General features: G+C 47.6%; 5 protein-coding genes across 5 annotated transcripts; 2 read left to right on the plus strand and 3 right to left on the minus strand.

The window, feature by feature from the left end:
* Positions 1–529: 529 nt before the first annotated feature.
* Positions 530–4117, plus strand: N7509_012464 (uncharacterized protein; the record flags this gene model as incomplete). The annotated part of the gene is made up of 7 exons (XM_056637101.1): positions 530–532; positions 586–1765; positions 1924–2192; positions 2240–2362; positions 2422–3186; positions 3233–3487; positions 3536–4117. The coding sequence occupies 7 exons, from the start codon at positions 530–532 to the stop codon at positions 4115–4117; spliced, it is 3177 nt and encodes a 1058-aa protein (XP_056483131.1).
* Positions 4118–4601: 484 nt separating this feature from the next.
* Positions 4602–5971, minus strand: N7509_012465 (FAD-dependent oxidoreductase; the record flags this gene model as incomplete). Its single annotated transcript, XM_056637102.1, has 4 exons — positions 4602–4670; positions 4720–5310; positions 5357–5911; positions 5966–5971. The coding sequence occupies 4 exons, from the start codon at positions 5969–5971 to the stop codon at positions 4602–4604; spliced, it is 1221 nt and encodes a 406-aa protein (XP_056483132.1).
* A 1561-nt stretch (positions 5972–7532) lies between these two features.
* On the minus strand, positions 7533–9592 carry N7509_012466 (3-hydroxybenzoate 4-monooxygenase; the record flags this gene model as incomplete). Its single annotated transcript, XM_056637103.1, has 5 exons — positions 7533–7660; positions 7712–7828; positions 7881–8055; positions 8083–9018; positions 9071–9592. 5 exons carry the CDS (start codon positions 9590–9592, stop codon positions 7533–7535), a joined length of 1878 nt encoding a protein of 625 aa, XP_056483133.1.
* A 1577-nt stretch (positions 9593–11169) lies between these two features.
* N7509_012467 (L-ascorbate oxidase) lies at positions 11170–13385 on the minus strand (the record flags this gene model as incomplete). The annotated part of the gene is made up of 6 exons (XM_056637104.1): positions 11170–11383; positions 11452–11889; positions 11940–12563; positions 12636–13009; positions 13067–13191; positions 13220–13385. 6 exons carry the CDS (start codon positions 13383–13385, stop codon positions 11170–11172), a joined length of 1941 nt encoding a protein of 646 aa, XP_056483134.1.
* A 924-nt stretch (positions 13386–14309) lies between these two features.
* N7509_012468 (Kelch repeat-containing protein) lies at positions 14310–15422 on the plus strand (the record flags this gene model as incomplete). The annotated part of the gene is made up of 1 exon (XM_056637105.1): positions 14310–15422. The coding sequence occupies one exon, from the start codon at positions 14310–14312 to the stop codon at positions 15420–15422; it is 1113 nt and encodes a 370-aa protein (XP_056483135.1).
* Positions 15423–15469: the final 47 nt, after the last annotated feature.

The following is a 15469-nucleotide window of genomic DNA, read 5'->3' on the forward strand; positions in this document are numbered from 1 at the left end:
TCCGCCTTCTAATCGCGGACAAGTAGCTACCTGAGATGGAATAGATAGGCCAACCTATTCCATCTCAGGTAGCTACTAGTTTCTCATTACCAGATGGTAAATAATGATAGGCAATATGGGGTTTCAAACTTTTGCAACACCACTGTACCCTAGGCCCCCATGTCTGTATCAGAATTACGGCGGATACGATAAGGCCATCCGCACCTCGGCTCCTCTACTACCGAATAAAACATGCGAAAAAGTACTTCTTAACGAATTCCGAAATTCCGACAAGAGGCGGAAATTCAATTTGCCTCAAGAACTGTTGTTGGAGCTCTGTTAAGGATCGTGGCTTGCAGGGATGGATATGGCGCGATGCCGCTTCGGTTGATCTGCTGGAAAAGTTAACCGAGACGGAAAGGGTTGAACAGGATCCGCCAAGGTAACTGACTAGACGCCGGAGCAAGCATACGTAAACAGGGACGTTGGGAAAGTCTAAGGCCGCAGCTCAGCCTTCAAATGAGCTCACATATCAGACACAGCCTTCAGAATGGTATAGACAATATTAGAGAGAGACTCTTGAAACTGAACATGCATCAAGTACAGAAACGGTCGAGTCAGAGGCTTATTGGCTCAAGGACTCGTGAAAGCAGTGACAATGAGCTATCGTGGACGAGCTTCCTCAACTTGGAAGATGATACATGGCTCTATGATCAACTACTATTCGGCAGGAAGACGTTTCCAGTTTCTGGATACGTAGCAATAGCCGGTGAATGTGTGCGACAGCTGTCAGAATCAAATTTGGAGACTTTTACTGTGAAGGATCTCTCCATTAGCTCTGCTCTGGTTTTCAATTCAGATGACAAGCTTGAAATTCACACGAAACTGCGACCACAGAGCCCGAATGAGGAAAATAGCCAGTGGTACGAGATCGAGATTGCTTCCCACAATGGAGGCCTATCGATCGGGCTGTGCACCTGTCTAATAGCACGGGAAGCTGTTCTTGACACGGAAATTCTGCAAAATCTTACTCTGAGTGAAGATTCCCACATGTCAGTCAGTTCCGACTACTGGTATGATATGATCGCAGATCGTGGCATCGAGTATAGCGCCTCACAGCGAGGCCTCAGTGATATCTCGGTAGACTTCACAGAGAAGAAAGCGAGTGCCACGATTATGCCAATGCTCGACACCACGGGCTATGTCGTTCATCCAGTCTTCATCGATCACTGTTTGCAAATCTCGATGCTCGCAGCTTGCAGAGGCCAAGGTCGGCTCTTGGCCGATCTGTCTGTTATAACATCGATCCAGCACCTTTTCGTTTCCAAAGAAGCGTGGGGCAAGCTTAAAGTCAACGGAGTTGTGAATTCGGGTCAGTTTCAGGATTCGACGTGCAACATTTCCGCTGTAAATGAAAGTGGTCTTCCAATCCTGAGCGGACAGTGCAAAATCACCCCAATCCACGACCTGGAAGGACAATCAGACAGGAAACTGTTTTCTTTCATTAATTGGGACACTGATTCAACCTACCACAACTTGAATCAATATTTGTCATCCTTTGAGTCTGATCTAGATCCAAGCTTCGCCCTCGAGCGCTTAGCTCTACTCTATGCTCTGCGGTCAGAGGATATCGGCGCACAAAGCCAAACATACTCGAAAAGGATTCTGAAGAGGATTGGCACCAGGAGAAAGGGAAGATTTGGTCTAGTGCCCGATGTATCTCCTTTTGTCGTGTGCGGGCCCAGCAGCCGTACAAACCTTATCAAATTGCTCAAGGCTCAGATAAGTGCGACAGAACTCTGCCCCCTCGGTCTTGCATTGGAGAGATGTCTCAAAGATGATACACCATTCTCGAGAAGCGACAGAGAGAGACAGCTACTACTTGATCAATTGCATCCACTCGTCCGGAACGGGGGACGCTATGCGAATCACTTCGGCTCTTAGCTTATAAGAACCCCAAGCTAAAAGTTCTCGAATTCGGAAGTGGCACTAAAGACACCACAAATCGAGTGCTGAAGGCTCTTCGAACTCAATTTGATGAGCCATTGTATTCTTCCTACCTGTCCGCTTCGACGTCACTGGATGCTACGACCAATGGAAAGGAGAGCCTGAGGGAACACGGCAGTGTTCAGTCGCTCTTTTTCAACTCCGAGAAAAGTATCGAAGAGCAAGGATTGAAGGCGGGAACTTATGATCTCGTAATCATTACAAATGTAAGAGTAGCGGAAATTCGACAGGGCTTTGGCTAATAAATATCCAGTTTTCGGCATTGGCGAGCAATGCAACAATTGGTGCACAAACCCTCAAACAGCTTATTCATCCTCAGGGACAGATAGTACTTTTTGAGTTCGTTCCAGAGCCTGAATGGTTATTGGTACTGAGGGTATGTGGCGTATCTATGGATGAAACGACGATGTAAATAATGCTGATAATCATCTCTAGGATTACTTGACCACAGAGCCTTCAAATGCACCAACTGGATCTGAGACCAAGTCTTCGTTTGAAGATGTGTATACGGCACTGACAGAGAATGATTTCGTATTTGACGATCAAGATAACAAATCGACCTCAGCCCCGAAAGTTTTTGCGAGGCTGAAACAACGTGAGCCCGTAACTTCATCGGAAATTACGGTCGTCGGTCCGGCGTATCATCTTCCTCTCATTCGCGAAGTTGAGAAAACCTTCGGGGACTATCACATAAAGTGCTTGAAAAAGACGATAAATGACGACATACCACCTAGCAGGGATATAATTGTATTTGTCGACTTCGACGAGCCATATCTTTACAACATCACGGAGGCTGAACTGTCTAAATTTGTTAGGCTTGTCTCAGGCATGAAAGGAAAAATGCTATGGGTTACTCCAAGTGCCCAGATTCATTGCAACAATCCTAACTCATCAATGATACTCGGACTGATGAGAACAGTCAGATCTGAATTCAACAAGGACATTACTACGGTGGAACTGGATCCGAAGCGCACGATGAATGCCAGCTTGAGCAAATCGCTCCTCAAATTATACAAAGGCCTCAGTCGTCGCACCAAGTCGAAAGACCTCGAACATGACTACGAATACGCGATTGTTGATGGACAGATCAAAATACCGAGGCTCCAATGGACAACAGCTGAAGCAGAGTATGCTCATCTTGCCGCCCACCCTGCTGAACACGATGTTGGCTCTCAAAACTTCAGCCCTATGACTGCTATGGTCCCCGGAACTGTCCGGTTTCGCCAAAACTGCTGCTACCTACTAGTCGGGGGATTGGGGGGGACTCGGCCGGATGATCTCGACATGGATGGTAGAGAATGGAGCTCGAAACATCATTTTCCTCTCTCGCTCTGCGAAGGAAGGACCCGAGACCACGCCTTTTTTTGACTTACTTCGAGCTCAAGGATGTACGGTCACACCGTTTGTGGGTAGTGTCACAAATATGCCAGATGTAGAAAAAGCCATTAAACAAGCGACGACTCCAATCGCTGGCGTCATTCAGATGTCGGCTGTCATGCGGGTACGTTTATCTACCTTTGATGTTAAACTTTGCTGACTGGTATCACAGGACAACTTAATGTCACAGATGACATTCGACGAGTGGCAAACGAGTGTACAGCCGAAGGTTCAAGGCACTTGGAACCTCCATCACGCTACCCATTCTGCTGATCTAGACTTTTTCTTGCTTTTCTCTTCAATCTGCGGCACTACAGGTCAATGGGGACAGGGAAATTACAACGCGGCGAACTCGTTCTTAGACGCATTTGTCAATTATCGTCATGGCCAGAATCTTACGGCCTCGGTAATTGACATTGGTTTCATGGGAAGCATTGGTATGGCGGTGAAAAGCGACGCTCTCGTGAAGAATTTGAAGAGGAGTGGTTATTACTTTCTCGATGAGAGACACCTCATCGATGCTTTGACTATATCACTCGCACATTCACGTCCTGGAGGCGATCAATTTATGCACCGAAGTCAGCTTGGTCTTGGCATAAGGTCGACGAAGTCCATGGCCACTCCTACATGTCGGGTTGCTTGGAAGAAAGATTCTCGGATGGCTATATCGCATCACTTTAAGCCTATTGGTGGAATTGAAGATCAGGAAGTGAAGAATCTTCTGCATCGTGCTTATGGCACCAAGAAAGACTGAGATTGGAAGTTTTCTTGTAATTAGTTTACTATTTTATGAAATGATATTAAACATCAATTGCACGCCGAAGGGAAATTCCACGACTTCACTTACAAGCAAATTACTATAATATGCCTTCCTAACTATGATACTAGCGAATAGCTTTCGTCTCTTTCGCTTCTTTCGCGTCTTCTTCTTCTTCCTTTTCTTCTTCTTCTCCAGCTGTTACTTTCGTCAAATCATTACTACTGCATTGTCTGATCCGTTTTATCGTATATTAAGCTGTAAGTCTCGAGGATATGAGTATGCTCACGATTATGCTAAATAGTCTTATAGGAAGTAATTTTAAAGGGTTGCATTCAAGTCCATATGCATCACCTTAAGACGCCACAAACATATTGCATAGTATCATATAGATAATCACATTGCTATAAAGGCCAGGCCAGAAAGAATCTTGAATTCCAGATATCTGCCAGAACACCAAATTCCAAATACCCTCGTTACTTCAAAGTGATGCTTTTCCCATACCAACAGTGTAATATTGAGTAAAGTCATGAAGAATTCCGTAAATGTGCTGCAATGAGTGAGACCAAGTCAAAAGATGTACTAAATTGTAAACTTACCCTGTCAAAATCGTCCCTGGTTTTGGAATCACCCTCCATACGAGCAACGGTGGCAAGAACAGGATCCTTTTCCAGAATCGTGTCCGGATCCGAAGTTGAGACTCGCATGAAGTTGGTCGTTGAGACTGGATCTGTGAAATTTCTGTAAATAGATCTACGCACCTCGTCGTACTTTTCCAAAATTCTCTGATCCGCCCGATCCATATGAATACCTATGAGACACTCGGATAGTCCTATCGCATCTGCAAAACCTCCTGTCAGACCTAAGCCGCCCCACGGATTGCAGAGATGCGCAGCATCGGCTGCTAGACATATACGGCCCACTCGATATTTCTCTGCGGATCGTTGATGCAGTCGATATGGACTTATGTTGAGAACAGTGTAATCCTCAGGCTTGGGGTGGCCGGGAAGTAATCGCTCGAAACGGGCTGGGTGATCATCAAGAATTTGACGCAGGGTTTTGCTACCGTCTTCTCGGTATGAGACACGCCAAAGTCCATCCTTCGTCAAGCGAGCAACAATATGCCAGTCCTTGGGATCAATGAAGAAGTTGAGATCATCGTAACCCCATTTGTCGCATGGATAGTAGATCTGCATGCGTTTAGCAAGAATTTCGAGTTTTCGAGTGTCCACCTACGTTCGTTGCGACCATCTGGTCGTCCCAGGTCTTTCCGCGAAAGTCCCCGCCAAACAACGACTTGCGTACTTGACTAGTGGCTCCATCACAGCCACACACAAAGTCTGCTTTCATAACCTTCTCAGTCCCGCCATTTTCGCGGACTGATACCCATGCAGAGTCTTTGTCTTGCCCGACGTCCAGAACCTGACAACCCCATATCAAGGAAATGTTGTCATTTTTCTGCGCATGAGATGATAGTATCTTTCCCAGGGTGTCTATGGGCAGTACAGTCGTAGCATCTGGACTCTTTGACGGTGCAAAATCCTCAATTGTCACGATCGGTGTGCCATCGGCCTTGCGAAACGTCGCATTATTAGGCACAAAACCGGCACGCCGAACGTCTCCCAAGGCCCCAGCACGCCTAAGTAATTGTATGCCAGGAGCAAAGATGTGTGCAGCCCGTGGCTGAGAACCTACCCCGTCTGCTTTGTCAAGCAGTGTCACGCGTATACCAGCCCGGGCCAGGACCAAGCTCAAGGAAAAGCCACAAGGGCCGGCTCCAACGACGATGACCTTGATACAAAACGGTCATTGCTGCCTCTCTGTGGAAGGGAGAAAGTGACTTACATGCATGACAAGTGGCAGGTTGTTATCGGATTCTTGGTGCGTACAGCGTCACAGGAACCGATTGCTGTACTTGATGATTCGAAGGGGGGAGATCACCATGGTCTCCATCTTCGATTTATGCGCTTTGTGAACCCAGCTCCCCGCTCTAAACGCGGAAACCTCAGAAAATCCCCAAGCGTCATACTCTGCCATTATGCAATTGTTGGCTTGCGTCACGGATAGCAGACATTTCATGCACTCCGTAGTAGTATTCGCATATGCAATTCTCCCGGCAAAAGCCTCGTGGTCATTGGTTGCTGACCGGCGAGGAGTACGCCGGATTTCCAGTGGCCTCTTCGGCAATACGGACTCGGAAATGCACGTTATCCTCAACCCGTTCGGCGGGGATGATCTTGAAATATGTCAACCCGAGGGGCTGAAAGCAACGAAGTTCTTACAAAGAAACGCTTGAGGCACCTGGGCAGGCGCCCCCTCCACTTGGCGTGCGTGCCTGTACGAGTTGCTACTAGCCGGCCGGCTCGACCCACTACCGACTTACCCCGGGTCCGAGTCCTTTGAATCTCCGAGTCGGCTAACTAAACCGATATTGCTGACCTAATCACCGTGGAACCCGAACTCTAGATACGGAGGTCGGAAGTTTGACCTTTTATTCATTTATTTATTTAGTCTCGGCGGTTACTACTAATACCCTATTCAGACTAGTTTAGGTTCAAGTTGTAACCCTCGGAGCTTGATACGGACTCGGAGATCCCACCCCGAAACTAGGTGTCCGCACCTTACATCCTTGGATAATATCGAGTACTAGTACTATCTTCCCTGATATATATCCAGTCACAATCATCATGATAGATGTGAGCCACCCAATCAAAGGGACAACAGTTAACGAAACCCTCCCCCCCCCTCCCCGGCTCCACCTACTAATTAGTAGGTAGGTAGTAGTAGTAGTAGTAGTAGTAGTAGTAGTACAACTACTAGTAGTAGTTAGCCCTGGGGGTTAAGGATCAGGGAAATATGTGACTCCAAACAACCTTGGAAACTTGAAAACCTTGGAAATAGAGGCCTGGCGAATTCAAGGCACTGATAACTTGAAGGTATGCTCGAACAAAAATAATTATCTGTTACTAGATTAGACTAAGGCTAGGCAATGAGTACTAGTGCCAGTGACAACTGGGTATGCCGGTGTACTCCCTCTCGCATATCAGAAATTGGTACCACCACAAGGCTCTAGATCTGTCCCCGTCACAGCACATGTCGGGTGTACCTAGCAGGCTTCAACGGCACGTTTTCCAGGCTTCACTGAACCTCCAGATGTAGAGATTGTGGATGTCAATATTGCCGACAACTCCGGAAGAAAACATCTCGTATCTATGACAAGATGAAAGAAATTAATTACAAATTACTAGTAGCGGCGCCTTCGAAATTAGCTACGTAATCAAGACCTTGGTTTATAACGCCATTTTCAAATACACGACGAGAGAAGAGGTACATTCAGTTTCAACATCCTTCCTCACAATTCGACGTGGCCATTCACATGTCCCTTTACGTGGCTATTCGTATCCTCGTTGACTTATCCGCTAGTGTCATCTTCCAAATGATCACTCAACGATCCGTTTGTCTGTTCTTTTTCCTGCACAAATCTCTCGAAGAAGGTGCCAATTCCTTCATAGTCTTTCATATCGACGACCTTCGAAACATCTGTCGCAGGTCAATATTCAGTGTGAAAATAACTTAGTGAAGTAGACTTACATTGATCTGGGCGGACAATGGCAACTGCCCCCTGTCCAGGGTCGATTCCATAAAACTCGTATGCATGGCCGTGGCCGTTGTGATAACTTTCGTCATCGATGTAGATTTTATGCAAGTCTAGTTGTGTCGTTAGCCAGATAAATCATTGATTGGTAAGAGCCATCCTCACCTCTAATCCTGTATTTGCCAGTCGCAGGCCAAAAATCATCTGGTATCTGTTCTTGTTGTATCTCGAGTCTATCCCCAGAGAGAACTACGATGACCTCGATAAAGCTGTCGATATCCGCGCCGGGAGGTAGGTATTTCCGAATCGGCCCATTATTTGAGAACAGATATGTTCCAAGCTTAGCGATATATTAGAATATATGTACTTCCAGGATTCTGATTGAAGTATTGCTCACTTGATTTAGCTTCTTGGAAGCCAAGTGCTGTCGAATGTCCCCTGGAAAGACTACAATTCTCCACCTCCCATCAGAGGGTAGAGCATTCACTGAATTCATTACTTTTGCATCGCAGAACCGAACCACTTGGATACCCTGAAGTCGCATCCCCGCTTTGAGATTTGTGGCCGCTTCCTGATTACTCCCTTGGGCGTGAGTTATTATAGAATCGTCGTAGGTGACCGTCAGTCCGGCTGTAAAAGCCTCTGCTTTCACAAAGACTTCGCTGAAGTCAATCTTGCCGTTAGAATCAACGACACCGCCGTCCTCTGTGGCTATCGAGGACATCTGTTTTGCCCAGACTTTATCCCAGTTAATAAGCACATCTGCTACCTTCTGTCGTTCCAGGACATAAGTGTCGAGCAGTTCGGGCCTAGCATGGCCTTTGAGAACGGAGGCTAATTTCCAGCCGATGTTGTACCCATCCTGCAAGCTGACATTCATGCCTTGGCCTGCTTTCGGAGAATGCGTATGGCAAGCATCCCCTGTTAGAAAGACGCGATTAGATTTTGTGAAGTGATCCGCGATGCGCTGCCCAATAGGATAGGCTGACCACCAATATACATCTGCAAAGTCGAGTGTATATGGTTGAAAGACTTGACGCGAAGCAAGTTGTATATGCTCAAGTGTTACCTCTTTCGCTCTGGTCCCTGACGCGAGCTCCACGTAGACTCGAACCATAGCACCACCTTCTCGAGGTATGGTAATAATGCTACCGGCGTCGGATTGTATGATACATTGTTTCCGGATGTCGGGGAAGTCTGTTCGTGGAAAGATATCCATCACGCCCCAAATCGAATCAGAAGTTTCTCCGACCATATTGAAGCCCAAAGACTTTCGGACAGCACTATGGGCGCCATCGCTTCCCTACAGATTGTTACCTCAAGTATTACTAACAGCAGGATAGATCGTAATTTACCAAGCAATACTTAGCTTCAAATACCTCCTCTTTACCACCTTTCTCAGTCACAATGGTCACCGGATGAGCTTCTGGATCCACGGCCTTCTCTTCATCAACCGTGACTTTCGTCACCTTGTATCCGTAGTCAACTCCCTGCCCATTCAGGCGCTTCATGGCTTCCAACCACATTCCATTGAACCGTGCTTGGTTCAAGATAACACGAGGCATGTGTGACAGGCCCGGGGTCGTGGCGTGCGCGCTTCGTTTGCGCACGATGCCCATGCCATGTCTTACAGGGTCGGAGCCCCAAAAGGCAACTTCAATGTTGTGATAGGCTTCTCTGAGTAGTTCCTCGGCCATGCCGAAACTTTCGAAGATTTCCACAGATCGGACTTGAATTCCATCTGCTTGCCCAACATCCAGTGGCCCAGATCGAGACTCGACGATCTTGCAGCGAATACCGTATCGTGCTAACCATGTCGCCGCTGCGAACCCAGCGGTGCCGCTGCCACAGATGAAAACGTCGAACTTCGAACTCATTTTGTAATGACTTGAGTGATAAGTGATACTAATGTGAGAATGCCGGGATAGCTTCCCGTAGACTTATGGAAAATTTGAGAAGGAGGGCTCGTGCTGATGATTACATTCACGTGGTTGCAGACACAACTTCGTCTTTAGCCGACGATTGATCTTTGCATTGTTTACCCTACCCAAAACGCAATCTAAATGCCGGGCACAGGTACCAGCGAGCAAAAGGTCGGAGCCTTCCCGACCGTTCCGTTGGATATTATCATCTTTTCCGAAGTTAGCCGGTAGATACGGTGTTGTAAGAGATCCCCGAAAAGGCCCTGGATGCAAATATGGCTTCAGCATGCCTGGATGAAGCGGCTCCTCGGTAAAGTACTCCATCGCTCTGGCATCATCCATGTGGAGGTAAAGCCGAATGTTCTCGTTGAACTGTTGGATTCGCCACGAACTAGTCGGCGGAATCAGCCCATTATCGATACCGAATGTCGTTGTGGTTCTCTGGGTGTGGGATGGGAGATGAGGCCGAGAAAGACTCTTGCATGGTTGATTCTGACGTATCGGATATCAGTTCTGGTATTGGTACGTTTGTGGAGCCCGAAATTAGAATTCTGCATGTCCGACATATTTCTGATTTTCCGAGTTTCCGAACGCAATGAAGACGATCCTCCAAAGAGGAATCAAGTCGATATTTTGTGGTAATGTAACTTCCACACTTTCCAAACCGAAAATTGCAGCGCATAAGTAAACCTGCCAGCCGGGTTAGTGTTAGAGTTATGGTATGGCCAATGTGATCTCTTGGTTTTATTTTAGGACGCCACAGATGTCATCCCGGGTACCTCATGGAATTAGGCTACCAAGGCTAAGAGAAGCCACCTATTTCATTGCTTATTCCCAATCTACTAGGCTAGCTTATAGGAACACACAAGCCAAACTCTGCTAAGAATAGAAGTGAACTAAGACCAGATCTGCATGAAGAATCGGCAAGCCCAAGTGCCCAGTGCATAGTCCCGGACAGGCACAGACCAGAGGCAGACCTCGGCCGGAATTTGGAAATAGTAACACCACTCTATCGAGCCTGAAACTTGAGGGCCTCTACTACATAATCACTCCGTCTCTGGTAAAACCTCGCCAGCGAGCGCTACGAAGCCAAAGCTTTGAGCCTTTTGATTGATTTATGCTCGAAAGCGGAGGCTTCTACTCTAAATGGTCTTATAGACCATGAGTGTAATTCAGATTTCCAGGCATGATAGAATACATGGTAGATAAATTTCATATATGGGATTATATCCTCCTTTTGTGAGCCTTCTTATCTTGAAAATACTGGCATTCACTTTACTCGGTCCGGGTCGGAGACCCGAATTCTGCTGTTATACAAGAGTACTTTACGAGCTGGTCAATGAAATCAGTCAGGAATCGATGATAGAAAATCACTAGGATTCATTATCCAATGTACTCTTCAAATTCCGGGAGGTTCAATCAACCACTCTCGACTTTGGACATTACATAGATTATAATTATCTCCTCACTAGGATACAGCCCTCGGGTTGTAACCCTTTACGTTTTTCCAATCCTGTTGACATATTCTCCCTTTATTGGATGATCTGTTGCAGCCCACCTTCGAAATAGTGTTGCACGTAGGGATCGTAGCTAGCATTGCCATATGCATCACCTCCGTAATGTAGATAGCCTTCCACAGAACCCGGCGATACTCCGCGCGTGATATCTGATGCATTGCCCATCATCCACACCGTCTGCATTCCCATTATCATATGCTGAAGTGTGTGGCAGTGTACCATCCACACCCTAGAGCGAAAATAACACGGCGTCAGCAAACAATGATTTTTCACAAAAGGTGAGTGAAGGAGTCTTACCCAGGATCCTGAACATGTAATCGCCAAGCCCGCCATCCTTGGTCCGTAAAATTCTTATTCTCGCCTAAATACTGACCCGGAGTATATTTGTACAGCATGGTGGTATCTCTTTTCACGGGGTTGTAACCCTTCAATTTCTCCTCGTTAGCTGTCGCATTGTACGTGCCAGGCCCGCTGCCAAGATCATAGATGTGGCCGCCGTGAATATGCCATGGATGAAGGTCGAAGCCGATGGCCAGGCCATTCGGCTGGTTGACCATGACAATATCGATGACTTCACCAACCCTGGCTACGTACACGTTGAGATCGGGATCCCAACCCCCATGCTTCTGCACCGTAGTCTCGTAATCTGGTATGGCGTTATCTCCACGCCTGAAGATGTCAACCAGGTATGGAGTCCCTGCCTGGTGCTCCTGTTTCCAGAATGGGGTGTGTCCCCTGTGCTGATTGGTCTCGGTCCAAGTGTGGTTAGATACAGCCGCATACACCCCTCCTTCGCAATCAGCTGGAGCGATGTTAGGACCACCGTCCGGTCCACCCTATCGGCCGTTGGGAACCCGTTAGGTTCCAAAGGTTCAAGAACATACTCCATCCAATTGTAGACCTTGTTTGGCAGGCTGAGCGGCTGTTTCTCGGGAGGCACCAAGTCTGTAGTCTGGTTGAATGCAACATCACTGGGAGTGCTGTACGACAGCAGGGCGTAAGAAGAGACGTTCATAGGTCGATAGCGTGACTCCATCTGGATCCAAAAAGCGCTTTTCCCAAGACCTCGTAGCTCATCCTCTGTCTTCGTGCGGAGAAGGAAATCGAAGCGCTGGCCGGAGGCAATCTGGATGCGTTCCGTTTTCGCCAGCTTGGTGTATTTTCCATCTGCAGCCATGACAGAAAGCTCCTGGTGATCTTCGAATCCCAAAGTCACGAGGTTCAGAGCTGGTCCCCCAATAATTCGCATGCGATATGTCTTGTCGGTATCAACTTGAATCACTTCAGGGCCACAGCTTGACACCACGGATGGATCTGGCATGACCCACGGCTCAGGTGTATCTGTCTCATTCGCACTCATACCAGGGAAACTATTTCCATTCATCAATATTGTTGAGGGGTCGCCAGTCCTGGAAAATATGAACAAAACATTTGGAGATCAGTTTCAACGCCATGGGTCGACGGCATAAATTGCGACTAACCATCGTACAACATCGTAGGGCCTGAGTAGCTCGGTCTCCGTCATCGAGTCGGTCTTGTTGTAAAGCTCGGAAATGAACATGATGCGTTCGTCATCGTATGTGAAAGGTGGCGATTTGCCGTACATTTCGTCGACGATAAGAGGCCCTGTCGCAGATACTGCTTGGAAACCAACATGGGAATGGTAGAAATATGTGCCAGCCTCACCGATTTTCGGCCAGATTTCATAGTCGAAGTACCCTCCCGGCTTTCCTTTGATCAGCGAATCCTTCTTTATATCCCGGCGTCTCGGCAAACTAACCTTGATAGGCCATTGACTTGCCTGAGGCGAGCCATCTGAAAACGGAGCAATGGACTGACTTAGACCATGCCAGTGCTGTTGAAATATTGTCAGGTGATACTGGTCTCATTGTTCAAGATTATTTGTGAATACCATAGTAGTATTCTTTGATTCCAGATCATTGTATACTCTCACCCAAGTGGGTTGGTTTTCCCTCAGGTAGATGGCTGGGCCTGGTGAGGTTCCTGTTGATAATGAATGAGCTTGCCACAGGGCGACTATGATGGAAACGGGAGTTAGACTAACCATTGACTAACGTGCTGGGCCGAGTCACGCAAGCTACAGGAAACACTTCCTCAGACACTCGGAGTATGTGATCGGGTTGGAAATCGAAACCATGAGTTGTGTATCGCGAGGTGGCTGTCGACCAAAGTGCTGTCAATGCTATGCAGATTTGAAGAAGTAGAGACATGACTGAATTTGGAATCTCCAGATTGAATAGAGCCACTGTATGTGGCAGAGCAAAGGATATTCCGATGCCAGATGTCACTCAGTGTCCGGTATATCTTTTCTGGTCATCCAATCCTCCGGAGCACGAATTAAATCGCTCCTGGATCCACTAGCCCATGTCGCAAATACTTTGACCACCCATCAATGAAATTGAGACCCCTGCATGATCAATTCCGACAGACCTGAGAGATGACATCAGTTGCCGGTCATATCGAGTTTGCGTTATTCGGAGGGGTTCAATGCTCGAGCGGTGCTTACCAGCCTTGGCGCGAGCACGACCAGGAGGAATATGCCCCGCATGCTGCGAAGCGAATATATCTTATGCTGCGCCCAAAACCGATAGCGGCAAGACAAGGCCACCAGTGCAACCTCAAGATCCCGAAGTCCTTTTGGGAGGCCGAGCGGTTTCGAATCCAACATTCCTTCAACACTGAACCACTTCGGCTATTCGGTTATAAAAGATTGTGGACCCTCCCCGTTCTGGCAATTTGCTTATCTTATAGCTGGGTCGCCACGTTGAGTGGAGCTGTAAGACTATCGATGTCGAGGTTAATGTATGACGATACCATGCAAGTCCTGTCGGTGATCCCTCGGACTTCTGGTACTTGGCCGGAACACTACCATGCCCCAGCAACATCCAATAATGCTACTGTTCGGTCTTTCACATGTTATCAACCCGTGGACTAGTAGAATGCGAGCAGACCATTCACCAAATGCTCCGTCAATTCCTCAAAAATCTCTACAAATCAAAGGCATTGCTGGCCCGGCCTCTCAAAGCTAGCGCCAATCTCGCCGCTGGCTCTATGCGCTCATAGTTGACAACCAGAAACGTGAAATTTACGCGCTGCTCAATTAGTGCTTTTTCAACTCCTTTCATACCACAAAGATGCTTTCGGCAGTCATAACAGCGCTTTTGCTTCTGGCTTCTGGCTGTGAGGGTCTTCCAACATACGAGACACCTCTTTCTGGTAGATGGTCAACGCTGCCCAATATCACGCGGGATGGCTTAGAATATCCACGCCAAGAGCACGCAGCGGTGCTAGTTGACGACGATATCTACGTGCTTGGTGGCATCCTACCGTGGAATGGCAAGGAATATGCTACCACCAATATCGTCCAGAAATACAACATGATAACCGGCACTTGGACGGAGATGGCTTCCATGCCTGCGGCTCTGAACCATGCCAATGTCGCCGTCGTCGATGACAAGATCTACTGTCTTGGTGGCTTGGAAGCACTCGATGAAACATATTGGAATGCGACAGGCAGGTCAGCGGTCTATGATCCTACCATTGACAAGTGGTCTGTACTGCCTAGCATGCCCGAAGGACGAGAAATTGGCAGTGCAGCAACTTTGGTTGTCGACGACACAATCTACCTCCCCGGAGGACTTGCATACACAAACATTACCTATGATCAGGAAGGAACAGTGTCTCGATTCACGTCGTACAACGTGAGAACCCAAGAGTGGGCAATTCTGCCGGACCTGCCTGCTCCGCGTGATCACGCTGGCAAAGGCATATATCAGGATATGCTGTATATTTTGGGGGGACGAGCGTTTGGGAACAAAAATGTTGTCTCCACAGTGTTTGGATTCAACCTCACCTCTCACCAATGGTCAACAGGGTATGAACCCATGCCCATTGCCCGTGGAGGTGTCGCTTCTGCTTCTATCGGTTCTCAGATGTTCACGGCAGGTGGAGAAGGGGACCGCAGTACTCCCACTGCCGTTTTCCCTGAGATGCAGGCTTATGACGCCGCCAAGAATACTTGGATCAAATATGCAGACATGCCTCTTCCAATTCACGGGTCTGACGCTGTGGTATATAGAGGTGAGATTGTGATTCCGGGTGGGGGAATTGTGACAGGAGCGACTTTGACGCCAGTTGTTCAGACATTCAAACCTCCCATCCAGGATCTGGGAGAGCAAGGCATGAGTCCTATGGTTATGGTATATCAAGTTATTATTGACTTACCCCGGATGCTGCTCACGAGATGATGGCTCGTTTGGATGTCGTGAACGAATTATCTCAATGGCGATCTGGC

Source organism: Penicillium cosmopolitanum (assembly GCF_028827165.1).
Source record: "Penicillium cosmopolitanum strain IBT 29677 chromosome Unknown utg000011l:1.0-3548175.0:1.0-3550911.0, whole genome shotgun sequence".
NCBI classification, from domain to species: domain Eukaryota; kingdom Fungi; phylum Ascomycota; class Eurotiomycetes; order Eurotiales; family Aspergillaceae; genus Penicillium; species Penicillium cosmopolitanum.